The sequence below is a fragment of the Bos indicus x Bos taurus genome, chromosome X (assembly GCF_003369695.1).
Source record: "Bos indicus x Bos taurus breed Angus x Brahman F1 hybrid chromosome X, Bos_hybrid_MaternalHap_v2.0, whole genome shotgun sequence".
NCBI classification, from domain to species: Eukaryota; Metazoa; Chordata; class Mammalia; order Artiodactyla; family Bovidae; genus Bos; species Bos indicus x Bos taurus.
This window is the reverse complement of record NC_040105.1, coordinates 26,353,306-26,378,873: the sequence shown is the minus strand read 5'-3', so window position 1 is coordinate 26,378,873 and position 25,568 is coordinate 26,353,306. Positions and strand designations below refer to the sequence as shown.

The following is a 25,568-nucleotide window of genomic DNA, read 5'->3' as shown; positions in this document are numbered from 1 at the left end:
TTTCAGGCTAGATATCAGACGGGAAAGTTGCAGTGCAAGGCAGGTTCCCAGGACACACAGTAGGCCGTAAGAGAAAAAGCACATTGGCCCATAGCCATTTGTTCGCCAGCCATACGTAGACTTTGGGGAAACGTCTACTCTAAAAGTTCTATTTTCTAAGGATAAGTTACAGAGTTTTGTGAGACTCAGATCTTTTATATTACTAACATTGCACAGTCCAGTGTGGCCACTTTAGTTTTTGACTTTCATTCATACTAAGAAATATATTTACATTGCTAGTAAGTGGGTGTATGTATGCATTTTTTTCATGAAAGAATACCTACCCTTGTTAAGTGTGATTCATTCTTTATATTTGATCATAATAGTAACTTTTAAAAAAATATCAGTCCTCATCCTCTAAAGAGGTTTCAGGTGGTTACTGCACAGCCTCTGGACTCATACTGTTAAAAACAACACCAAACTTTGGTTGCCACCCTGTCAGATGGGCTCTGAGGAGATGCCTCAGGTTCCTTCAGTGAAGCAGTAGAAATCCATGGTCCCAAGTCACAGTGAAAGAAACCACATGCTGAATCTTAAAATCTTTCCTCCAACCTATCCTGTTGTCTGCCTCTCTTGCAGGCTACAGACCTGTCTCAACTTCAGGGCATGCCCCCACCTGCCCACACTCAGGTTCTAGTTCAACACAGACTTAGTCTCTCCCAGGGGCTTCTCATTTATGTTGTTTTGTTGCTGGTATTGTTCTTTTCATTCTGGTTTTTATAGTTTCTCCAGGATTGAGTTTAGGAAACAGCAGCCCAAGTCTGCTTGCCATCTTGGAAGCTACATATGAAGCAGTGTAAAAACATGCTTAGGCTGCTGTAACAAAATACCACCGACTGAGTGTTTTAATAACATAAATTTATTTTCTCACAGCTCTGGAGGCTAGTAATTCCAGTTAGAAGTGCTGGCAGACTCAGTTTCTGGTAAGAGCTCTCCTCTTGACTTTTTGCTGTTCTCACAGGTTGGGTGGCATCACTGACTCAATGGACATGAGTTTGAGTGAACTCCAGGAGTTGGTGATGGACAGGGAGGCCTGGCGTGCTGCGGTCCATGGGGTCGCAAGAGTTGGACACAACTGAGTGACTGAACTGAACTGGAACTGAACACAGGGACTCTTCTCTGTAAATACACAGAGGGAGAGTGATATCTAGTATCACTTCCTCTTCCTTTAAGAACAGCAGCCTAATTGGATTATTGCCCCATTGTTATGACCTCATTTAACCTTAATAATCTCCTTAAAGACCCTGTTTTCAAATACAATCACAAGGGTGGGTTAGGGCTTCAGCATATGAATTAGGGGCGGGGGTGGGGGGGTCACAATTCCCTCCAGAGCAAGTAGTAAATTTGTAAATAGTTTAAGGAGAATTGGCATATTTACAGTATTCTTTCCCCTATGAATAAACCTAGTGTTCTTTATTTATTTGGGATTTTTTTCTCTATCAGTACATTTTTATAGTTGCCTCTAAAAAATTGTGTACATTTTTGTTAAATTTATTTTTAGGTAAGTTTTGGATATTACTGCTGCTGTTAAATTTTCTATTTAATTATTCTAATTAGCTATTGATTTTGTGTGGCCAGTCTCCTAATTTTGGTATAGTAATCTTATATACAACAGCTTTTGGAGTCTCTTACTCACTTGAGTATTTTGTGCACTGGTTCCTTTGGATTTTCTAATTAAAGGCTCATATTGTTGCCATTTATTATCTGTCTTTTCAACGCTGAGTGGCCGGTTAGTTCCCCATATGGTCCACAGAACGAACTCCATTTTGGGGGATTCCCTGGTGGCTCAGACGGTAAAGAGCCTGCCTGCAGTGTTGGACACCTGGGTTCGATCCCCGGGTCAGGAATATCCACTGGAGAAGGAAATGGCAACCCACTGCAGTATTCTTGCCTGGAAAATCCCATGGATGGAGGAGCCTGGCAAGCTACATACCATGGGGTCGCAAAGATTCGACATGACTGAGTGACTTCATTTTTTTCAATATTCCTTCCTCTTATTTATTTTGATATTCTTATTCCTCTAGTTATGTATTCCAGGCCACTTTTAAACAGTAGAAATAGTACCATAACATCTGTGTCTTTCTTCTGACTTTGATGCTTCTAACATTTCATATTTATCTAAGTTTGCTGTAGATTTTAGGAAATGAAAATTCTCTTCAAATGTTATTTTACTAAAGGCTTTTTACTGTGGTGTTAAGTATTTTTCAAAGGCTTTTTCTACACCCCTGGACATGATCCAATGCAGTTTATCCTCTAATCTGTTAATGTCGAAAAATTCCAGTTGACAATTTTTTGTAATGTTATAATAGCTTTGCATTTCTTGAACTCATCCTCTCTATTCACTTCTATATTAGATATGCCATAAATTTATTTACTGTAGTCGATGCCTCTATGTAAGTGAGATTAGCTCAAGTGAATTTTTTTTTTCCCTTGGGATGTCATTATCTGGTCTCTGTATCAAGGTCAGCACACCTATTAAAATGAGTTTAGTGATTTCTCATCAACAGATTACTGGAGAAAGAAAATGTGGTATAAAGATATGATATTTAGAATGAAAATTTTCACTGGGGAAATTATTAATGATATACAACCACACAGAGAAGAGTAAAATGAACCCAATAAACCTGACACTCAGAATCAACAATCATCAATAGTTAGAAGTTAAACACGATAGTTTAGTGGTAACTGTTGATCCAGTTAACATTTGTTAGGTTTTAACTTTACAGAATTTGAAATTTCCAGATAAGGAATTTAAATAAATTTGAATACTATTCTATTTAAAATAAAATCACATAAAATGCTCAGTTAATACCAGAGAACACACACACACACACACACACAAAGGATATAGAAAAGAGCAAATGCAACAAATAGAAAACAGTTACACAAATAGTAGGTTTTAGTAAAAGTATATCAATAATCACTTTAAATGTGGATACTCTAAATACACCAGTTAAAAGGTAGAAATTTTCAAATCAGATAAAAAAGACTCAACTGTATGCTGTCTCCAAGAAACCCATTTGTATATCAAGACTCTGATAGGAAAAAGCAAAGAATGAGGGATGTTAGGACAGTGAAACTCTTCTGTATGATACTGTAATGGTGGATACATATCATTGGTATCTGTCAAAATCTTTAAGACCTGTACAATACAGAGAGTGAATCCTAATGTAAACTATTGACTTTAGTTAATAATATTATATTAATATTAGTTTATTAATTATAATATAGATACAGATGGACAGATATATAAATAATTATCTATATGTGCATAGATGGGCTACATTACAGACATTTTCTAAGCTGTATCTTCTGAGAGGGCTTAGAAGCAAAAAGACTAATAGCAATGGAACAACATGAGCAGGAAAACAAACCTAATATTGGATTATAACCCAAAATATAAAATAAATATCCACGAGTTTATATTGCCATAAATAAGTGACTGAATAAATAAATCAGAGAGAATAGAAACATCTTATGTAGAGAATAATACCAAACAATTTATATAGCTATTCCACTTTCAAGGAGAGGGGCATAACCCCCCACCCCTTAAGCGTCGGCTGAACATAGTGATTTAAGAGTACTGTATGGAAAGGAGAGTGAAAGAGTAATTATACAGTAGAGAAATTTGACAAACACTACCTTAGGTAGGTGAACAAGGTGAGATCATCAGTTGTTAAGTCATGTTGATAATGTATCCTTGATATGATGAAAATGACAGTTTATTCCTGAGGCCTTCCTCATCAGGACCCATAATGCCAGTCTAATCATGAGAAAAATATCAAAGACATACCAAAAGTAGGACCTTCTTAAAAATACACTGTCAAGGTCATCAAAAATAAGGAAAATATGATAAACTGTCACGTCTAGAGGAGCCTAGGAGAAGTTATGTCTAAATGCAATGTACTATTGTTGATGGGATATTGGGCCAGAAAAAGGACATTAGGGGAAAAAATGAAGGAAAACTGAATGAGGTATGGACTTTTGCTACTAATAAAGTATCAATAGGTTCAGTGAGCTTCCCAGGTGTGTGTGTGTGCATGCGCCTGTCCATGTGCTCAGTTGTCTTCGACTCTTCGCAACCCCATGGACTGTAGCCCACCAGGCTCCCTGTGTCCATGGAATTTTCCAGTCAAGAATACTAGAGTGAGTTGCCATTTCCTACTCTACGGGATCTTCCTGACCCAGGGATCAAACTTGTGTCTCTTGCTACTCCTGTACTGGCAGGCCAGTTCTTTACCACTGAGCCACCTGGGAATCTGTCTGCCAATGCAGGAGATGCAGTTTCGATCCCTGGGTCAGGAAGACCGCCTGGAGAAGGAAATGGCTACTTACTCCAGTATTCTTGCCTGGGAAATCCCATGGACAGAGGAGCCTGGTGGGTTACTGTCCATAGGGTCTCAAAGAGTCAGACATGACTGAGCATGTACAGACATGTCAATCCCAAAGTTTCAATCTGCATTATTTGCAGTGATTCTCTCTACCCAATCTGTAAAATGTTTATACACCAAGGGCCATATGTCTACCCCAGAGAGTATCTGGTGGCAACAGACCACTGAACAGATATCTGCGTTACAGCTGCAAAGAACTCAGGAGCCCAGGGAGGCAGTCTAAGGTAAGGATAAGTAAGTAGGTAAGTGTTAGTCATTGAATTGTGTCCGACTCTTTGTGACCCCCCATGGACTGCAGCCTGCCAGGCTTCTCTGTCCATGGAATTCTCCAGGTAAGAATATTGGAGTGGGTAGCCATTCCCTTCTCCAGGGGATGTTCCCAACCCAGCAATCAAACTTAAGTCTCCTACATTGCAGGCAGCTTTTCTACTGTCTGAACCACCAGGGAAGCCCAAGGTGGGGATAGCATCTAGATTATTTTTTAATGTTCTAGCTCCAGCTTCAGTGCTGCAAGGGCTCTGTACACAGAGAAAATGGCTTTTGTCATCAGGCATGAAGACAGCTATCAGTTCTGGTACACTGGCCAGGATGCACAGAACCACCAAAGGAGTGATAAGGGGTACGTCTCTCAGTATCTCTCAATATTCGTTAATAGTATCACTGAATGGCACAGGGGAGCTAGCTGTACTCTGCCTGACGGTGAGCAAGGAGGATTCTAAGGTAGGGAGGGGTATCAGGCATATCTCTAGTCATTTCAACCAGTAGATCTTCCCACTCAGATTGCTCTAAAACTTTAAGCTGATAATGATTCATAGATTTTCCAAGCCTTTTCGCAGAAGTTGTCCACGACCCTCCAAGGTTCCACATGTTCTCTCCTTTTGTTCCCTTTACCACTATGTGCTGAACTCCGAATTCAGAACTCTGACTGCCAGCCTGCCCTGGGCTATCAGGACTTGGTTTAGTATGTCACCCTTCTCATGGACTCTGGAAATTTCTTTACCCACCATGCCTTCTTGGCATTACTAGTTGAAGATATCCTGTCTAGACTCTTCTCAGGGATCTAGTCATTCTAACCAGATCCTTGCTTCTTAAAGTAATTGGCAAGAATCTTACTGACAAAGAATTTAAAAACACACACCCAGAGATAGCCCAGTACTCAATATACTTTGCAAAAATCCTGCTTTGTATGGATGAGGAATTTATTAATGAGTGATAGTTTTCAAAAAATAATTAGAAAATGGAAATACAAAATAACATTGAGGATATATATTCACATAAAAGATTGACCTATGTTTAAAATTGATTGAATAAAATGCCTGTGAGTTTATGATACTCACATACATTAATATGTGAAAGTATACATTGGTACATATTATTTAAACAGAATAGCAGTGATATTCATAAAAACTTACAATCAACACAGTATTTCTACCTCAATCCAATGTTTATTTCTATGTCTTTCCTATAAGAAAATAGCCACATTTGCCCAATAACTTATATTTAATGATGCTGGTATCAGTTCTATTAATTATAGCAATAAATGGAAAACAACATATGCGCCCATCAGAAGGAGAATGGTCAATTATGGCACATACACACTTTAGAATTTTTGGAAGTAGAAGAGTGAGATAGATCTATCCCTGCTTTCATGGAAAGATCCTGCACTCATTTCATTAAGTGACAAGGATGAGTAGCAAAATAATACATACATTATTAGCCATGCATGTTAAAAACTCACATTGAATTTTCCTACTTTATACTATGTAAGAAAAAAGCCCAGAATATATTTTAATGTAAATACAACATTTAAAAATTAGGGTTACTTCTGCATAAGACTGAATTTTAGAGATTGAAATAAAGAATGGGATTCGGATTTATCCATATTTTTCAAAAATTTTTAACATCAAGAACATATGCACTATTTCTATTGTAATTAGTATATTTAAATAAGACAGGCAACAGAAATAGTAGTGTATGTTATTCATGTGGTATCAGCTAGCAGGAATGTAGGAAGAAGCCTGAAACCTGAATTACAACACTACAAAAGTTTCTCTGTCCTATACATAAAGCTTGCCTTGAGTTAGCCAGTGTCTCTGCTGTCAGGTAACCCAAGGATCTAGGCTGCTTCCACCATGCAGATCCATATCTCAACACAGACTTTGCATGTTTGCTGCTGAATTGAACAGAAAGCATCGAGGTAGCACACTGTCAAATGCCTTGATCTGAAAAGAACAAACATCTTTCTGTTCATATGTCAGTGGCAAGGGTAATCACAAAATCCTTTCTAACACAAGTGGACTGGACAATTCAGTGTCCCCATGTGTCCAGGGAGCAGAGCAAGACAAATGTGATGAGCACGTTATAGTCTCTCCACAAACAGAGTAGGAGATTATCAGTAAAGTACACTTACAATTTGTATATAAAAGCCCTCTTCATTCTTGGAGAAGTTTCTGAGAAAGCAAAAATTGCCTTGAAGCACTCCAACTTTTTCTAGTGCCCACTATGTGACAGATGTTTTCAGATACAGTTCAGTTCAATTCAGTCTCTCAGTTGTGTATGACTCTTTATGACCCCATAGACTGCAACACTCCAGGATTCCCTGTCCATCACCAATTCCCAGAGTTTATTCAAACTCATGTCCATCAAGTCGATGATGCCATCCAACCATCTCATCCTCTGTCATCGCCTTCTCCCAATTTTCTAAATGACACTGTAAATCTTAGCAGGGAAGGGTCACCTTTGGTCACTAAATAGTACCATTCTGCACTTACTTTTAGAGTAGTCTCAATCCACTGAGACTTCTCTTCTTCCTTTTGCTGCATGGTCAAAAATCACAACTAGTGAGCCTCTGCTGCCCATCACCTGATGAACATGCCTGAACGCTTGTACAGGTGTCTTTAGGCACAGTGGAAAACCAGGGTTTTCCTCTGAGGCAGATACAGACAAGAGTCAGGAAAATTATGGTTTTTTTTTTTTTTTTTCTTTTTTCTTCTGAAAGGTGGCATGTCTCCTGGGGAGACACTTTCTGCATTTTTGGTAGACTGAATAATTGCTCCATGAAGATGCCCATACCCTTATCTCTGAAACCTGTGAATATGTTATGTTACATGGCCAAAGGCACTTTGCAGATTTGGTAAGGTTATGCAACCAACTTTCAAATAAAGATACTGGATTACCTGGATAGACCAAATCTAATAACATGACACCTAACAAGCAGAGAACTTTCTCTGGCTTGCTGCAGAAGAGAGATGCAGCAGACAGGGAAGTTAGAGAAATGCCAAGCATGAGAAGGATTCAGTTTAATTGCTGACTCAAAATATATGGGCCCACATGTGAGGACTGGGGAGAGGCCTGGAGAAACTATGGCAGGTCCAGCTAATAGTCAGCAAGGAAATAGGGCCTTGGTATTATTATCACAAAGAACTAGATTCTGCCAAAACCTGAATGGTTTTGGAAGGAAATTCTTCCCAGAACACTTAAGGAGCGGTCTGGCAGCTGAAAGCTTAACTTGGGCCTTGTGAAACCCAGAACAGAGAAACCAGCAGAAGCAACTTGGATTTCTCACTCACAGACATGTGAGATCATAAATGTGTCTTGTTGTTGACTGCTAAATCTGTGGCAATTTGTGGAATACTAGCATAACCTCCTGGAAGGGCTACAGGGTCTGTTAGAATCCAGTCTCTGCAGATGGTTGTGACACAGTGACTTCCTTGGTCCTTCATCCACCACTTATAAGGGAGGCTTTTGTTCTTGGCCAGTTAGTTAAGCTTACTCATCAGTGTGCAGATTCAGTGGCCAGCCTCAAATGAGTCAGTAGATTAAATTCTGTGTTTTTTCTAACCTCATCTGCCTTCTAAAACCTTATTTTTGTTGTTTAGTCTAAGTTGTGTCTGACTCTTTGCAACCTCATGGACTGCAGTGCACCAGGCTTTTGTCCTTTACTGTCTCTGGAAGAACCAGAAGATCCTGTGCCTAATCTACTCATAAGCCAATTTGGAGAAAAAACTTTGAGTATGGTGGAAGCACCCAGAGCAGATGAGCAGACTTCTAAACTTCACCTCCACGCTTAACAATAGTGCTTGGGGCTGCCGCTTTCAGAGAGATTCCATGCTGAGGATGGGACAGATAGGGGATGTCTGCACGGAGTTGGAATGCTCTAAATCAGGGGAAAGGTGGGTGATTCTGGGCTTTCTGTTCCACTGGGAGCAGAGTACAGCCTTACAAAAGGAAGCAGGGGAGAGCTAGACAGTAGGTCAGGATCCAGATACGGACATAAGCGTACACTGGGGAAAACTCGGGAAGCGTCATGTCATTTGGAAAGGGCTGGATCTGGTACCATGTCTTTTTGTATTTCCCAGGAGATACCATACAGCAATGAGAAGAGACATGAATTAAAAGATAGGAAGTTGGCCTCAGGTTGTGAGTGGTGGAACAGTGTAGGCTGTAGAGGAATTCAGATCAGGGTGCTAGTCCCAGCTCTGTCACTTACATGCCAGGTGAACTGAAGAAAATAGCAAAATTCTGTGAGCCTTAGATTCTTCATCTGTGAAATGGATTTGATAAGTAGTCTTCTTGCTCTTGGTTCACATACATTCATGTAAATAGGAATATTGGAATGTGACTTATATAAGACACTGGCACAGTATCTGGCATGCATTGATTGGATTTTGCTAAATTTTAGTTATTACTGTAGTTATTTTCCCCCTAAAACCTACAGACCCCCCGTTTTTTTTCTTAAATCCAGGAAATAACATAGAATTTGTAGCTCTCTAGGATATGGCACAAGAAATCAGCCAATATGTTGTCTAGCATGTTAAACTAAGTTACTTGCTATATAATTTTTCTTAGGCTATTTATTTCTGGTGTGGGTGATTCTACCCAGTTTGATACAACTCAAAACTCCTGGAATTTGTGTCAGAGTTTATTTCCATCCCTCCCTTGTATCTTCCCTTCCATCCCAGATACTTGTCTTTGCAATTATTTTACCTCCATCACAAATCTAGTTCTTAAAGAGTTTACCAAATTACATTCCAGAGAACTTAATTAAAATGTCCATTTATTGGATGGACTATGTCTCTCCCAGCCCAGGGCAAAGACTGCCAGCACAGTGGCTTCAGAGCATCCCACCTCATATAAAACCACTAAACCCACTATGCATGCATGCTCAGTCACTAAGTCATATCCGACTCTTTGTGACCCCAGGGACTATAGCCCACCAGGCTCCTTTGTCCATGGGATTCTCCAGGCATACTGGAGTGGGTAGCCATGCCCTTCTCCAGGGAATCTTCGTCACCCAGGGATCAAACCCGAGTCTCCTGCATTGCAGGCAGATTCTTTACCATCTGAGTCACCAGGGAAGCCCCACCTCATATAAGTAACACAGTTGTTATAATATACACAAATCACCTATTTTGTGGACTGTGTTCTCCCACACTGGAAAAAGAACACCGGACCTCTTCCATTCCTGCCCCAGGTGAAGATTGCTCTGCTTTGTACATGATCTTGAAGTAAGTGCTAAAAGCAGCTTTCTATTCCAGGCTTTAGTCTTTTAATCTGAGACAGAGCATCTGAGATTTTAGTCTCTGCCTACCACTCAGACTCACGTGACCCACCACCCAGCTTAATTAAAATTACCTCCCACTGAAGGACTTGCAGTTTCCCAAGGTCTCAAACCCCTTTGCCACAGGGTATTTAGACTACTCATGATTAAAACCCCCAAGTCCTCACACCATCTTTTGACTTGTCCTTTTAGTTGTAGGGGATATCTTACAATATTCCTTACAACATAGCTGCTCCAAGACTTTAAAATTCTATAAGAAGGAATGGTTCTTGTTCACCTTAGTATTCCCCATACTAACAGGGAGCTTTGCAAAGATTAGATGTCTAATTATTGTTGGAGACAAAAAAATGGGCCACTGAAAAAGAAGTCTATTTATTACAATATTATTTCTGCTACGTTCTTGAATAAGCTAAATATATCCAGCTTTCTCTCTCTCTCTCTCTATATGTATATATATCATCTTATGAAACAACAAACTAAAAGTAATAAATGAAACCAAGAATTTTTATCTTTATTAATTTCTTGACCACAACTATTACAATGCTGAGTTTTTCATATTTCCGAAGTAATGCTTCATCCATTGCCATGTTATCATATTCCAAATTACTAAGTAAGGTAGAACTTTTCCAGTTATACAAAATAATAAAACTCTTACTCTTAGATCTCACCCATAGCATCAGTGTTTGAACAATATCACTCAGAAATCTGGATTACAAAGCTACTTAAATCTTCTATTAAAAGGAACAATATTTTTAAAACTTTCCAAGATACTGCATAGAACACAAAAACACAAATATGTTATGCACAGTATTGTCTGCAGCCCCGCCCCAACCTTCTACTACTTAGAACATGAACTTCTTTTTAACAACAAAGTAAGGAATCTGCCTCAAACTCTCTTGGAGCGGGAGGAACTTTTGGCTATGGCACTGGAGCGGGCCTTGGCCAGGGCAGCAACACGAGCCTTGGCTAAAGCTCTTGCTTGGGCTCTCTCTTCCTCATCTCTCAAAGCCTCCTCATACAAGGATGGGAAGGCAGTGGGGACCATATTATGAATCTTAGCTGTAAACTCTAGCACTTTCATCTTGGTGGTTTCGGCGTGGGCTCTTGAGCCCCACAGGAACTCATAGCATGGAGGATCACTATTGGCCACCTGGCGGTACACTAGGTACTTCTGCTGCACTAAATCTTTGGTAATGAGCTTCTTAGGCTCCCCAAAAATGAAGTGCTTCCTCCCGCTAAATAACCCCATCACATTCAGGGTTTGCCAGACTCGCTCCTCACTAACACAATTGCCATGCATGAAGATCACACCCAGAACAGCCATCAGCAGGCCTGTCTTGGGAATCTCGATCCGATTCAGCAGCCTTGCATCGCAGCTTACTTCCATTTTGTTGACAAGGATGTAGATGTGCCGGTAGGGATCCACTTCCTTCAGGTCAAGGCCAAAGATCATCTCCATGTGCTCAGCAGCTCTCTGCAGGATCTCAAGGTAGTGATTCCTATACATCTGGATCACTTCTCTCAGCATTTCTGCCTTGCTAATAAACTCTTTCATATTATACTTATACAGCAGATAATACACCATTATAACCACCTTCTCATCTATATTGCCTCTTTGGATGGACTCAGTGGAAGTACTTGTGGCTCTCTGAAGACCCTGTGGATTGCAATATGACCAAGCAATAAGTGAACTTTAGGAAATAGCTTTGCAAGAGGATAAAGAGGAAGGGAACTCTTCTCCCACTCCCACAATGGCCTGAGCACCTACCAGATTCTGGGGCTCAACTTGGGCCTGGTGGCGTCTCTCACGGGCACGATGCTTACTATTCTTACCCCGAGGCATGATGACTTCCAACGAAGGCAGCAGGCAAGTGGGCAGGTGACTCAGTGACCTAAAGGAAAGATGAGATTGTTGGGCCATGTCAACAGGTAGATAGATACCGTCTAGGCCTCTACTGAAGGCCGGGTCTACAAGTTTCCTTGAGGGCAATGTCCTGCGAGCCCCTTATTCTCTCATTTGCCCCTGCCCTGAGGACTCGCTGGATATAACCAAGGTGTGCTTTAGCTCCTACTTCCCAGATCCACCTGGGGCTCACTGGGGCTTAGAACAGTGGCTCTGTTCTGAGTTAGGGAACAGAAAGTCATCACTTCACTTTTGGCAAGACCTGACGTTCCTGTGTTCTACTGGTCTGATGTTGTCCCCTTATTTCAAATTCCTTATCACTCTGAGACCCCAGAAGTGGAAATGAGCAGAACTTCATTGGACTACCCTTGCCTGGGGATGCACAGGGAAGAAAGAGCCAGCAGAGCTTTGTGGGACCCTCTCCATCTTTGGGTGATTAGGGATCTCAGTCCTCGCTCAGTGCCCTCACTTTGGATTCTGGCAGGGCCTGAGACTCCTCCCTCTGCTGACATGAGACCAATACTCAAAGGCAAACCCTCAAATCCCTGAAAGGCCTGAGGAGGTGGTTAGGGACGCCCCAGTCTAACCCATCTGCCCGAGGTACCGTCGGGGATAATGGCCTGGATAGGATTCTCTGTGACCCGCACTGTTCAGAGGCAGGTGGTTCCTGCAGTCCTCACTCGGGGCCCTCACAGACACTGTTGGAAAAGCTTGGATTGCCTCCCTTGGAAGGACCACGTGGCCGCCATCTTGGACCAGGCTCTGCCTTGCAGAGACCGCCCGAGGAGCACGTGAGGGTATACCTCGGCCTCACCCCCTTACCCGAGGCGGCCCCGGGCTGACAGCAGTGGAGGGGCTTGGTGAGGCCCGCTTGGTCATGGGGCAGGTGTTCCGGAGACCTCACCCGGCACCTGCACCGTAAAATGCCGAAGGGCCAGAAAGTTCCTCCCTTTCCTGCCCCAGGTACCGTCGGGGATAATGGCCTGAATAGGATTCTCTGTGACCCCCACTGTTCAGAGGCAGGTGGTTCCTGCAGTCCTTACTCGGGGCCCTCACAGACACTGTTGGAAAAGCTTGGATTGCCTCCCTTGAAAGGACCACGTGGCCGCCATCTTGGACCAGGCTCTGCCTTGCAGAGACCGCCCGAGGAGCACGCGAGGGTATGCCTCGGCCTCACCCCCTTACCCGAGGTTGCCCTGGGCTGACAGCAGTGGAGGGGCTTGGTGAGGCCCGCTTCGTCGTGGGGCAGGTGTTCTGGAGACCTCACCCGGCAACTGCACCGTAAAATGCCGAAAGGCCAGGAAGCTCCTCCCTTTCCTGCCTTGCGGCTGCCTTCCTTCCTTTCTTATGCATTCACTTCCCCCGGATGCCGGATGCACGCAGCCAGGCACCTCATGACCGGAAGCCGCAATCTCTCTGGCCTAAAGTGCTAGAGAGGCGCAGGCTCTAGTAGGACGCCTCCTGTGGTCTGGAGTGTAGTTCCTCAGACCTCGCTCAGTGTTGGCGCCTTTACCCCGCCCCCTCACCGCCCCCTCACCGCCCCCCCCCGCCCCGTCTCCCCACCCTCCCACCTCCCCGCCTACCTCGCCCATTCCCACCTTCCCTTACCCCCACCTCCCCGCCCACCCACTTCCCCCCAACCCCCACCCCACCTCCTTAGTTAGGGCCTGGGACCGGTCCGGCTGTTGTTTCTGAACCAAAACCAACACCCTGCTCAGTGCCCTCGTCCCCCACTGCCACCTCGGGAAATTTCAAAGCTATTTAGAGGTCCCTCCGCCAGATGATTCCTGTCCCATGTTCTCCCAGGGTGGGCCGAGAACAGGGCAAAACTCTTTGAAAACATGTTTAATTTAGATGGACCAGTCCCCTCACTCCCAACGGCTTTACCGTAATCCCCGGCAGAGCCTGGAACTTCTCCCTGGACTCAACGAATGGGCCCCTCAGACAACACGGGCGGAAGTGGTCCTAGGTCAAATTCTTGCCCCACCTGGGCTCCCCGCCAGCTGGAGACAGAAGGGACCGGGCTCTGCGAGGTCCTCTAAGTTCCGGGCTGGTGGTTCCCTCAGACCTTGCCCAGGGTCCTCGCCTTTCCTTTCCCGTCCCTTTGCTGGTTTGAGTTGATACCCTGGTCCCACCGCCCTCACCCACCTCAGTCCCCTCAGAGGGAATTTTAAGGTTCTTGGAGGTTGCTACATTAGATGATTCCTGCTTGAATCCTTTCAGGGCTGATGGCAGGAGTGGGACTCTGGGAGCCTCTCCAGTCTGTGATGGGTGGTACCCTCACATCTAACTAAGGATCTTTGCTGTAATTCCAGGCAGAGCCCAGGGTGCCTCCTTCAGCATTCAAGAGACTGCTCCCCTCAGATCAATGCCTTCATTTTCCTGAAACCCCCACGGAAGATATCAGAGTGTACCACTTCCGGCCATATTTGCCTGGGGCCTCCCAGGACTGATGGGTGAAAGGGGTGGGGGGAGGGGAGTTCTATGGGGTCGATCCATAGGGGCCTCTTCGTCTTTTTTTTTTTTTTAAACTCCTGTCTGATACTGTGTATCCTTCCTTTGGTTCAGTTCAGTTCAGTTCAGTCGCTCAGTCGTGTCCGACTCTTTGCGACCCCATGAATTGCAGCACGCCAGGCCTCCCTGTCCATCACCAACTCCCGGAGTTCACTCAGACTCACGTCCATCGAGTCAGTGATGCCATCCAGCCATCTCATCCTCTGTCGTCCCCTTCTCCTCCTGCCCCCAATCCCTCCCAGCATCAGAGTCTTTTCCAATGAGTCAACTCTTCGCATGAGGTGGCCAAAGTACTGGAGTTTCAGCTTTAGCATCATTCCTTCCAAAGAAATCCCAGGGCTGATCTCCTTCAGGATGGAGTGGTTGGATCTCCTTGCAGTCCAAGGGACTCTCAAGAGTCTTATCCAACACCACAGTTCAAAAGTATCAATTCTTCGGCGCTCAGCCTTCTTCACAGTCCAACTCTCACATCCATACATGACCACAGGAAAAACCATAGCCTTGACTAGATGGACCTTTGTTGGCAAAGTAATGTCTCTGCTTTTGAATATGCTATCTAGGTTGGTCATAACTTTCCTTCCAAGGAGTAAGCGTCTTTTAATTTCATGGCTGCAGTCACCATATGCAGTGATTTTGGAGCCCAAAAAAATACTTAGCCTTAAACCAAGACCACCCACACATGGCTCTTTAGATTTCGAAGGGTGAGATGAAGGGACTTCTGAACCTCATAGCCATACTGGAGCCTTCCAGAGCTGACAGCAGGAACAGACGACTGTGCTGCCCACATGTTCTGGGGTCCCCCCAGAAATCAAACAAAATTATCATCTTTACTTATGTTGGTGCCTGGGACCTGCTCTCCCTTTCCCTGAGCTGCCCAGGTGCAATGCCCTCAACCTTCTGAGTCCCCAGAGAGGAAACTCAGAAGGGACTACTTTAGGTAATTGCTGCACAGAAGTTGTCAGGAAAGAAAGCAGGGGTGAGGCTCTGGGGTCCACTCTCTTCTGGGATGTGGGGTCCCCTCAGACTCAATCAGAAACCTTACCTAAACTCCAAGCAGAGGCAGGAACTCTTCCCTCTGCTGACCTGATGCTGCCCACTTCAGATCAAAGTGTTCACATCCCTTAAACACCAGAGACAGAATGCAAGGGAAGCCATTTCCAGTCACCCTTTCTGGAGATCCCCAAATCTGACAACAGGGATGGGCCTCTGTACGGTGGCACCTCCTGTTCTGAAATGGCTGGTCCCTTTGACCTCATTCAGAGCCCTCACCTTTGTTAGAACCTAGGATTCCTCTATCTGCTGGCCTGAAACTGACAGGCTGGTCACTGTTATCACTGCCAAGTTTGATTTTACTATATTTACTGCAGATCATGTGATGATTTCAGGAATGGCTGGCTTAGAATCTTTTTATTATTAATTCTATTAGATTGGGATTATTACCATGAGAGAGATATAGCTTTGGACTCCACATATATCTGTCATCCCCAGTGCATTTAACAATGAACTACATCAACTACAATGGTTATCCATCTGTCTTCTAAATGTTTGCACTGTGGACCAGCACCCTACTCCAGTCAGTAGCTGGTAGCTACACAGACCACCAAACACAGCCAGAGTGCTTCTGCCCTCTGGTGTGCAAAGAAATCAGGAACCATGGAGGCAGATTGAGCTGGAAATAACACCAGAGTTGTTTTTCAAGGCATGTCTACACTCAGTCTTAATTCCCAGTCACTGAGGTAATTATCCTGAAGGAATTCCTTCTCCATTTTCCCCCTTCCTTGTAGCTGCATACCCTTTTCTCTACGCATTGGTAATACTTGCCCTATTTTAACTGATCTGGATCACCAGCCAATCCCATCCACTGCACAGCCTCAGCCTCAGCAGCAGGAGGGCCACATACACAGGGGAGAAATAGCTGTCTGTGTCAGGCATCAAGACAGCTCTCAGCCTGGGACACTGGCAAGACTGCACAGAACCACCAGGGTAGTGAAGAGATGTACTTTCCCACATTCTGTCAATAACATCACTCAGTGGGTGATACAGGAGAGCTAGCTATACTCTGCTTAATAGTGGGTAGGGGCATTCTAAGGGAGGGTGAGGTATCAGGCATGCCTGCCTCCTGAGAAACCTGTATGCAGGTCAAGAAGCAACAGTTAAAACTGGACATGGAACAATGGACTGGTTCCAAATTGGGAAAGGAGTACCTCAAGGCTGTATATTGTCACCCTGCTTATTTAACTTATATGCAGAGTATATCATGTGAAATGCCAGGCTGAATGAAGCACAAGCTGGAATCAAGATTGCCAGGAGAAATATCAATAACCTCAGGCATGCAGATGACACCACCCTTATGGCAGAAAGCGAAGAGAAACTAAAGAGCCTCTTGATGAAAGTTAAAGAGGGAGTGAAAAAGCTGGCTTAAAACTCAACATTCGAAAAACCGAAGATCATGGTGTCTAGTCCCATTACTTCATGGCAAATAGAAGGGGAAACAATGGAAACCGTGACAGACTTTATTTTCTTGGGTTCCAAAATCACGGCAGATGGTGACTGCAGCCATGAAATTAAAAGATGCTTACTCCTTGGAAGAAAAGTTATAACCAATCTAGACAGTATATTAAAAAACAGAGACATTACTTTGCTGACAAAGGTCAGTCTAGTCAAAGCTATGGTTTTTCCAATAGTCATGTATGGATGTGAGAGTTGGACCATAAAGAAAACAGTGCCAAAGAATTGATGCTTTTGAACTGTGGTGTTGGAGAAGACTCTTGAGAGTCCCTTGGACTGTAAGGAGATCCAACCATTCAATTCTAAAGGAAATCAGTCCTGAATATTCTTTGGAAGGACTGATGCTGAAGCTGAAGCTCCAATACTTTGGCCACCTGATGGGAAGAACTGACTGATTGGAAAAGACCCTGATGCTGGGAAAGATTGAAGGCAGGAAGAGAAGGGGATGACAGAGGATGAGATGGTTGGATGGCATCACCGACTCAATGGACATGGATTTGAGCAAGCTCTGGGAGATGATGAAGGGCAGGGAAGTCTGGTGTGCAGCACTCAATGGGGTCACAAAGAGGCTGACATGACTGAGCAACTGAACAACTGGTCGTTTCATCCAGTGTATCTACCCACTCAGAACACTCTACAACTTCAAGGTGACGATGATGGAGAGATTCCCTAGCCTTTCCATGTAAACTGTCCAGTACCTTCCACCAGATTCTCTACCTTCTCTCCTTCTTATATGTTTTCTACCTTTTGGTGACAGCTCCCTGACTGTATACAGCTCCCTGACTTTCAGCTGCCCTGGGCTCTCTGGACTTGTTTCAATATTTGATCTCTCTCAGACTCTGGAAATTACTCCTCTGATCCCACCATCACCCATCCCAACATCCTCCTGATGCCCTTCACTCATTTAGTGATGTTTTTTTTCTGTCCAGGCTCATTTCTTGGTACACAGTCATTCTGATAAATCCTTGCTTCTCAAAGTAAAGGGAACATTTACTTGGCATATCAGAGTTTGTAAAGCATGCACCTAGGGGAATCCTGGTACTTAAGATATCACTGAAGAAATTTTGCTTTATATGGGTGTGTGAAGGAAAAAATTAATTTTCTGCTCAACCTATTAAGAAAAAAATCTATTTAGAAAATACAAATTACAGTAACATGAGATGATATATTTTCAATCAAAAGTTTGCCCCAAATTTAAAAGCTTGATGAAATAAAATTCCATTGAGTGCTTAATTTATTCACATACATAAATAAGTGAGAAGATAATTTGGTATAGCATTATTGGAACAGAATATCAGCAATATTCATAAAAATTTACTATCATCACACTCGAAGGAAGCACTTTGATCTAATTGTACTTTTGTATGTCTTTCATATGACAAATCATGCACATTTACCCAAAAATTTATGTTCAATGATGTTGGTATCAGTTCTATTAATCAAAACAGCAAATTCGAGACAACTTGTGTGTGTATCAGGAAGAGGATAATTAGATTAATCATGACACATACATACTTTGTAATTCCAGGGAGTAGGTAAAGAGTAACGTGATCTATATATACTCTCACAGAAAGATCCCACCTTCATTTTATTCAGTGACAAGGACAAGTCAGAACCATAGTGAGATATTTATGATAATACTATCTATGATAGTGTTACATATGTATTTTTAAAACCCACAGTGTATATTTCTAGCACAGGTATGTAAGACTGGCCCGGAATAAATGTTAAAATACTACACAGAATTTTTAATGCAATTACCACTGGGCAGGGATGAATCTTTAAGGAATGTGGTAAGGAAAAATAATTGTGATTTCTTCCTATTGTTAGAATGTTTTGGAAACAAGAATATATGTCCTTATTTCCTTTGTAGTTAAGATATTTAAATAAACATAACAGAAATAGTAGGTGTGTATTACTCAGATAAAGTTTTTGTAAGATATGATAAGAGAAGTGATTTCTGAATGGCTTAACATAAATTTTATTTCTTGTGCACATAAAATCTGCTGGGTACTGGCAGTGGAGGAGAGGGTCTATGTTGTCAGATAACTCAGGGATCCAGGCCACTTCCATCATGAGCTACCACATCTCAACACAGGCTCTCCACGTTTGCTGCTGAATGAAATAAGCATGGAGTTGTCCTGTGTGTGTGTGTGTGTGTGTATTAATTGCTCAGTCATGTCTGACTCTTTGTGACCCTATGGACTGTAGCCTGCCAGGCTCCTCTCCTCTGTCCATGGAATTCTCCAAGCAAGAATACTGGAGTGGGTTGCCATGCCCTCCTCCAGGGGATCTTCCCAACCCAGGGATCGGACCCAGGTCTCCTGCATTGCAGAAAGATTCTTTACCATCTGAGCCACCAAGTCCTGGAGTTGGCCTACCGGTTCTCAAATACCTGGGTCTGGAGGTGACAAGTATATTTCCACTCATATTTCAGTGTCAAGGATAGTCACATGACCATTCTTAACTATAAGTGATTGAGCATGTAGTCTTCATATGAACCAAGGATGGAGAGCGGGACACAAAGTGAATGAGCACTTGCAGATGTTCCCATTAACTGTTATACAGTATCTGCTCAAAAAAGAGCCACTATTAAAATTTGTTATGACTGTAGCCCTTGTCATTCCTGGAGGATTTTCTGAGATCAAATTCCCTTGCAAATCAGTAACTTTTTCTAGTGCCAGTATGTGACTGATGTTCTCAAATATAGGTTCACAGCCGCTTTCAAAAGGATCTCGTAAATCTCAGCAGGGAGGTGCACCCTTCTTCATTCTTAGCACCTTTCTGCACTGACCTTTTCAGTAATCTCTGTAATCTCAATACACTATTTTCCTTCTTCCTTCTGCTGCATGAAAAAAAATAATACTCGAGTCCCTGCTATTCACCACCTGTTGAACATGCCTGAATCGTGTACAGGTGTCTTTGACACACTGGAAAATCAGAGTTTCCCTCTGGGGCAGATACAGACAAGAGGTAGAAGAATGATGGTCATTTTTTTTTTCTTATTAAAGCTGGTATCTCCACCAAGAAGACATTTTCTACCTTTGTGTTAGACTCAATAGTTGTTCCACATAATGCCCATAACCTTACCCTGAAATTTGTGAATATGTCATGTTACATAGCCAAAGGTAGCTAGTGTGTGTAATAAAAATTATGGAATGAACCTTAAAAATGGGAGGTTATATTGAATTATCTGGGTGGGCCCAATTCAACTACATGAACCACAAGAGACAGATTCAATGTGCTGTTTCAGAATCAGGGGCCCATTTGCAAGGACTGAAGAAAGGCCTAGAGGAACTATGGCATCTCCAACTGATAGTCTGCAAGGAGATAGCCTCATTCTTATAACTACAAATAAGTGAATTCTTCTTAGAACTGGATTCTGAGAGCAACCTGAGTCAGTGTGGAATGCGATTCTTCTCAGTACCTCCCAGTGAGAACCCAGACTCTGACAGCTTGAATTGGGCTTGCATAACCCTGAACAATGACCACAGCACAGCCAACCCATATTTCTCATTTACAGAAATATGAGATAAATGTGTGTCGTTGTAAGTTCCTTAACTTATGGCCATTTGTCTGCGATAAAAACATACTAAATGTTCCTAAAAATCTGAGTTTGGGGTAATGCAGTTCCTACAGATGGTTGCTACACAGTGATTTCCTTAGTCCTTCCTCATCCTGCCACTTAGGAAAGAAGCTTTGGTTCTTGGCCACTTAGTTAAGCTCATGCTTCAGTGTAAGGATTCAGTGGTCAGTCTCAAATAAATCCAAGGTTAAAATTTCCTTTCTTACTAACTTCATCCACTCTCTAAAATCTTTTCCCTAACTTTAGGGTTATCTTTCAGTAACCTGTAGATCCCGTGTCAAACCAGACTCTACTCACAAGTCAACCTGGAAAAAAAAACTTTTAGTGGAAGTGCCTAAACCAGATGGGTGTGTGTGTGTGTGTGTGTTAGTCGCTCAGTCATGTCCGACTCTTTGTGACTCCATGGATTCTAGCTCACTGGGCTCTTCTGTCCATGTGATTCTCCAGGCAAGAATACTGGAGTGGGTAGCCAGTTCCTTCTCCAGGGGATCTTCCTGACCCAGGGAGTGAACCTGGGTCTCACACATTGTAGGCAGATTCTTTACCGTCTAAGCCACCAGGGAAACCCATGTCTAAACTTCACTGTCGAAGTAGCCACATGAATGGGGCTATTGTTATCAGAGAGGTTCATAGTCAGGGATGGGACAGACAGGGGACATCTGCAGGGGGTTGGGAGGCCCTAAGTCAGGGAAAAGGCAAGTGATTCTGGGCTTTTTGTTCCACTGGGAGGAGAGAGCAGCCTTATGAAAGGATACTAGACAGCAGGTCAGGATCCAGACTGTGACAGGAGAAAGATGCAGGGCAAGAGTGATGTTATTTCTGAAAGTGCTTGATTAGGGCAGAGTCAGCTCCCAGGGAATTCTGGAGGGGGGGAATGGCAGGAGGAGCCTAGGTGAGTTAAGTTCAGAGCCTAGACTGTATTGTTTTTAATTTGCATTTTCATTTATTATACATGGGGTAGTACATTGGCAATAGGGTCCTTCATTTCATCGCCTGAGAGACACTGTGGAGTGTTGAGACTAGAACTGAACTAAGAGACAAAACTGCTTCATTCAAGGAGTGTAATAGTGAAGGCCCTAAATGAATTCAGACCAGAGGTCTAGTCCCAGTTCTGACACTCATGAGCCATGTGAAGTCAGGAAAATTGTGAAGTTCTGTGAGGCTTTTCTATGAAGTGAGTTTGATAGGCCTTGCTGTGTAGGATTCCTGGGATATATGTAATACATGAAAGCACCAGGCATGGTGTCTGTCAAGTATTGGGTCTTTTGCAGTTATTGCTATTATTATTTTGATCCCAGATCCTACCAAAATCTGCTCTATGGTCTATTTAATCCACGAAATGACCAAGAATATGCAGAACCCTATGATATGGCACCAGAGAAGGCAATGGCAACCCACTCCAGTACTTTTGCCTGGAAAATCCCATGGATGGAGGAGCCTGGTTGGCTGCAGTCCATGGGGTTGCTAGGAGTCGGACATGACTGAGCGACTTCACTTTCACTTTTCACTTTCATGCATTGGAGAAGGAAATGGCAACCCACTCCAGTGTTCTTGCCTGGAGAATCCCAGGGACGGGGGAGCCTGGTGGGCTGCTGTCTCTGGGGTCACACAGAGTTGGACATGACTGAAGCAACTTAGCAGCAGCAGCAGCATGATATGGCACAATAAATCAACTAATATGATGCTTAACAAGTAAAACTAATATATAAGTTGTTGAGGTTATTTATTGTGTAAAGGAGTTTTTCAGGCTTCCCAAGCAGTGCAGTGGTAAAAAATCTGCCTGCCAATGCAGGAGGCACAAGAGATGTGGGTTTGATCCCTGGGTGGGGAAGATGCCCTGAAACAGGAAATGGCAACCCACCATAGCATTCTTGCCTGGAGAATTCCATGGACAGAGGAGCCCAGTGGGCTACAGTTCATGAGGTCTCAAAGAGTTGGACATGACTGAGCATGCACACTCGAGCCCACATGCACATGCGTGTGCACACACACACACACACACCGGAGTCTTCCCCAGTTAGATGGAACTTAAGGATTCCAGAATTTGTGTCAAGTACCAATTCCTTCCATCCCTTCCAACCCGTTTCCCATTCAAACCACCTCTATTTTCATTTATTTCAATCCCATTAAAAATCTAGCCCTAACCTGGAGTTTGCCAAATTGCATACAAGACAACCTAATGAAATGAACTTCAAATGTAGTGGACTCGATCTCCCAGGCCAGAGCAAAGATGGCTAGCACAGTGGCTTCTGACCACACACGTCTATATATATAGAGTATCACCCGTTTCTCAGAAATTCCCTGGGCATGACGGGCATAAAACACATAGTTCATGTGCTGTGCTCACCTGCTCTGACAAAAGGACACTAGAAAGATGCAGGTCACCTTCCATTCTTATTCCAGGTGGAGAATTCTCTCCAGTTTATCCATGACTCAAATGTAACTGCAAGGAGTTTTCCATTTCAGGCTTTAGTCTCTCAACTCTGGACCCACTTTCTGAAGGTTTGACCCTTGCCCACCACTCCCACACCCTCATTTGCTCTACCTCCTAGCTTACCACAGCCTGACTCCCATTGAAGGATTTGCCATTTCTCAAACTCACTTGCCTCAGAGCGTTTACACTTGACTGTTCACGTCTGGATCCTCCAAAGTCCTCTCTTCCTTTTGATCTGTCCTTAGGTCTCAGAGTCTCTCACCATCTTTACTTTACAGCTGTTGCTAGACTCAAAAATTCTATGGGCACGCTTGGTCTTGTTTATCCTGATGTCCCCAGTAGTAGCCTAGAGCCTGTCAAAGAGCCTGCTCACGGAATGTTTGAGAAATAGATGAGACAGTGTGAAAGAGATCTTATTTATTATGATGTAAGTAAAGTAAACACATTCAAGTATATTATATCTCTCTTAGTTTTACAGAACAGACTAAATGTGATAAGGCATGTAAAACTTTATCACCTTTTACTTTTTTTTGTATTTCTTTTTTTTGGGGTTTTTTAATGCATTTTTTAAATTATCTTTTAACTTTACAATATTGTATTGGTTTTGCCATATATCAACATGAATCCGCTACAGGTATACACGTGTTCTCCATCCTGAACCCTCCTCCCTCCCTGTACCATCCCTCTGGGTCATCCCAGTGCACCAGCCCCAAACATCCAGTATCGTGCATCGAACCTGGACTGGCGACTCATTTCATATATGATATTATACATGTTTCAATGCCAGTCTCCCAGATCATCCCACCCTCTTCCTCTCCCACAGAGTTCAAAAGATCTGAGCCATTTTACTGCTGATTTCTTTTCACATTTCCTTGGAAATGCCTAATACATTGACATGTTATCTTGTTCTTAATAAGTAAATAGGACTTAAAGTTTCCCAATTTATTCTATAAAATAGTAAAACTCTTACTTTTAAACCTCATAAACATCAATACATGTCTGATTTATATTATTCATAAATTCAGATTCTGAAGCTAGTTAAACTTTCTACTAAAAGGAGCAATATTCATGCAAATTTATCTACATAGAACAGGAACACAAACATGTTATATACTCTCTTTTCTCCAGCCCTTCCCCAACCTTCCACTAGTGAGAACATTAGCTGTTCTCTTCAAATTTTCCTCAGCCTTCACTTGGTGGAGGAAGAGCTGTGGGCTTTGGCCCAGGTGCGGGCACGGGCCAAAGCAGCGGTACGAGCCCTGGCTGAAGCTCGAGCTTGGGCTCTCTCTTCCTCATCTTTCAAAGCCTCCTCATACAAGGATGGGAAGGCAGCAGGGACTTTACCATGGATCCTAGCTACAAACTCCAGCACTTTCATCTTGGTGGTTTCAGAGTAGGCTCTCGGGCCCCACAGAAACTCATAGACTGGAGGATCACTATTGGCCACCTGGCGGTACTCCAGATACTTTTTCTGCACTAAATCTTTGGTGATGAGCCGCTTCACATCCCCATAGATGCGATCCTTCTTCTCCTCATATAACTCCATCAGATTCAGCACTTTCCACACTTGCTCCTCAGTGGCGCAGTTGCCCTTCGTGAGGATCACACCCAGGACAATCATCAGCAGACCAGTCTTGGGAATCTCTCTGTCATTACCTGTCTTTTCATCACAGCCCAGTTCCAGTTTATTGACAAGGACATAAATACCCCTGTTGGGATCCGTTTCCTTCACGTCGAGGCCAAACAGCAGCTCCAGATGCTCAGAGGCTTTCTTGAGGATCTCACTGAAGAGATTCTTGTGCTTGTGGATTACCTTTCTCAGCATATCTCTCTTGGTCACAGGCTCTTTCATTTGATACTTGTACAGAAGGTAATTCACCAACAAAGGAACCTTCTCGTCTACAAGATCTTTGGAAGACTGCTCAGTGGTATCTTTACTCTGAGAGACTTTTGGCGTTTCCTTTCCTTGATCGGTGGCACCTTCACTAAATTTTGCATCTGAAACAGAGGCAGCAACAGTGGTGGTGGAGCAGACTTTGCCAGGCACTTGAAGACTGCTGGATGTTCCAGTGGCAGCTGAGCTCTGGGGAACATCTTCAAAAGAAGGAGATGGGGAAGAAGGGAATTCTTCTTCCTCTGGTTCAGTGGGCTGAGCTTCCACCAGATCACTGGGCTCTTGTCGAGCCTGGCGGCGTTTTGCACGGGCGCGAAGCTTACTCTTCTGACCCCGAGGCATGATGATTGACAGTACGTGAGAAAGAAGGTAAATGACTCTATCACCTGGAGGAAAGAGGACGAAATGGTGTGAGCCTTCAGTGGGGATAACAGCCCCCTCTGCAGGTTTCCTTGCAGGCACTGCTCTAGAAACCCATAAGGCTCCTCTTCCCTGATCAGCCTTTCCCCTGAAGACTGTGTAGAAGTAACTAGAGTTCACCTTTAGGCTGCAGCTCTCCAGCCCTACCTGGGTCCTACTGGAGCTGATACAGAGTCTGGCCAGTCCGGGCCCTCTGGAGCCTCACCTATTCTGGAGTAGCAGGCGTTTCTGTCAGTTCACAATCAGGGCCGTTACCTTGACTTCTGGCAGAACCCGAGGTCCTGTGCTTAACTGCTCTCACGCTGACTCGTCACTCCAA

The 25,568-nt window shown here is 43.5% G+C and overlaps 2 protein-coding genes across 2 annotated transcripts; both read right to left on the bottom strand.

Annotated features, from left to right (window-relative positions):
* Positions 1-10,876: 10,876 nt before the first annotated feature.
* On the bottom strand, positions 10,877-15,194 carry LOC113887987 (melanoma-associated antigen B10-like). Its single transcript, XM_027535362.1, has 4 exons — positions 15,087-15,194; positions 13,079-13,314; positions 11,759-11,882; positions 10,877-11,647 (listed from the first exon to the last, which is right to left on the bottom strand). Exons 1-4 carry the CDS (start codon positions 15,192-15,194, stop codon positions 10,877-10,879), a joined length of 1,239 nt encoding a protein of 412 aa, XP_027391163.1.
* An 8,930-nt stretch (positions 15,195-24,124) lies between these two features.
* LOC113887985 (melanoma-associated antigen B10-like) lies at positions 24,125-25,171 on the bottom strand. Its single transcript, XM_027535361.1, has one exon. The coding sequence runs from the start codon at positions 25,169-25,171 to the stop codon at positions 24,125-24,127; it is 1,047 nt and encodes a 348-aa protein (XP_027391162.1).
* Between the last annotated feature and the right edge of the window lie 397 nt (positions 25,172-25,568).

Excerpts from the sequence above, each read along its gene's own strand:
- LOC113887987 (XM_027535362.1), bottom strand. The coding sequence starts at position 15,194 with ATGTGGGCAGCACAGTCGTCTGTTCCTGCTGTCAGCTCTGGAAGGCTC. Across the intron at positions 13,315-15,086 it reads TTCGAAATCTAAAGAGCCAT|GCCAGAGAGATTGCGGCTTC; the intron begins GTGTGGGTGGTC and ends CTAGCACTTTAG. Across the intron at positions 11,648-11,758 it reads AAGTTGAGCCCCAGAATCTG|GGTCTTCAGAGAGCCACAAG; the intron begins GTAGGTGCTCAG and ends TGCAATCCACAG.
- LOC113887985 (XM_027535361.1), bottom strand. The coding sequence starts at position 25,171 with ATGCCTCGGGGTCAGAAGAGTAAGCTTCGCGCCCGTGCAAAACGCCGC.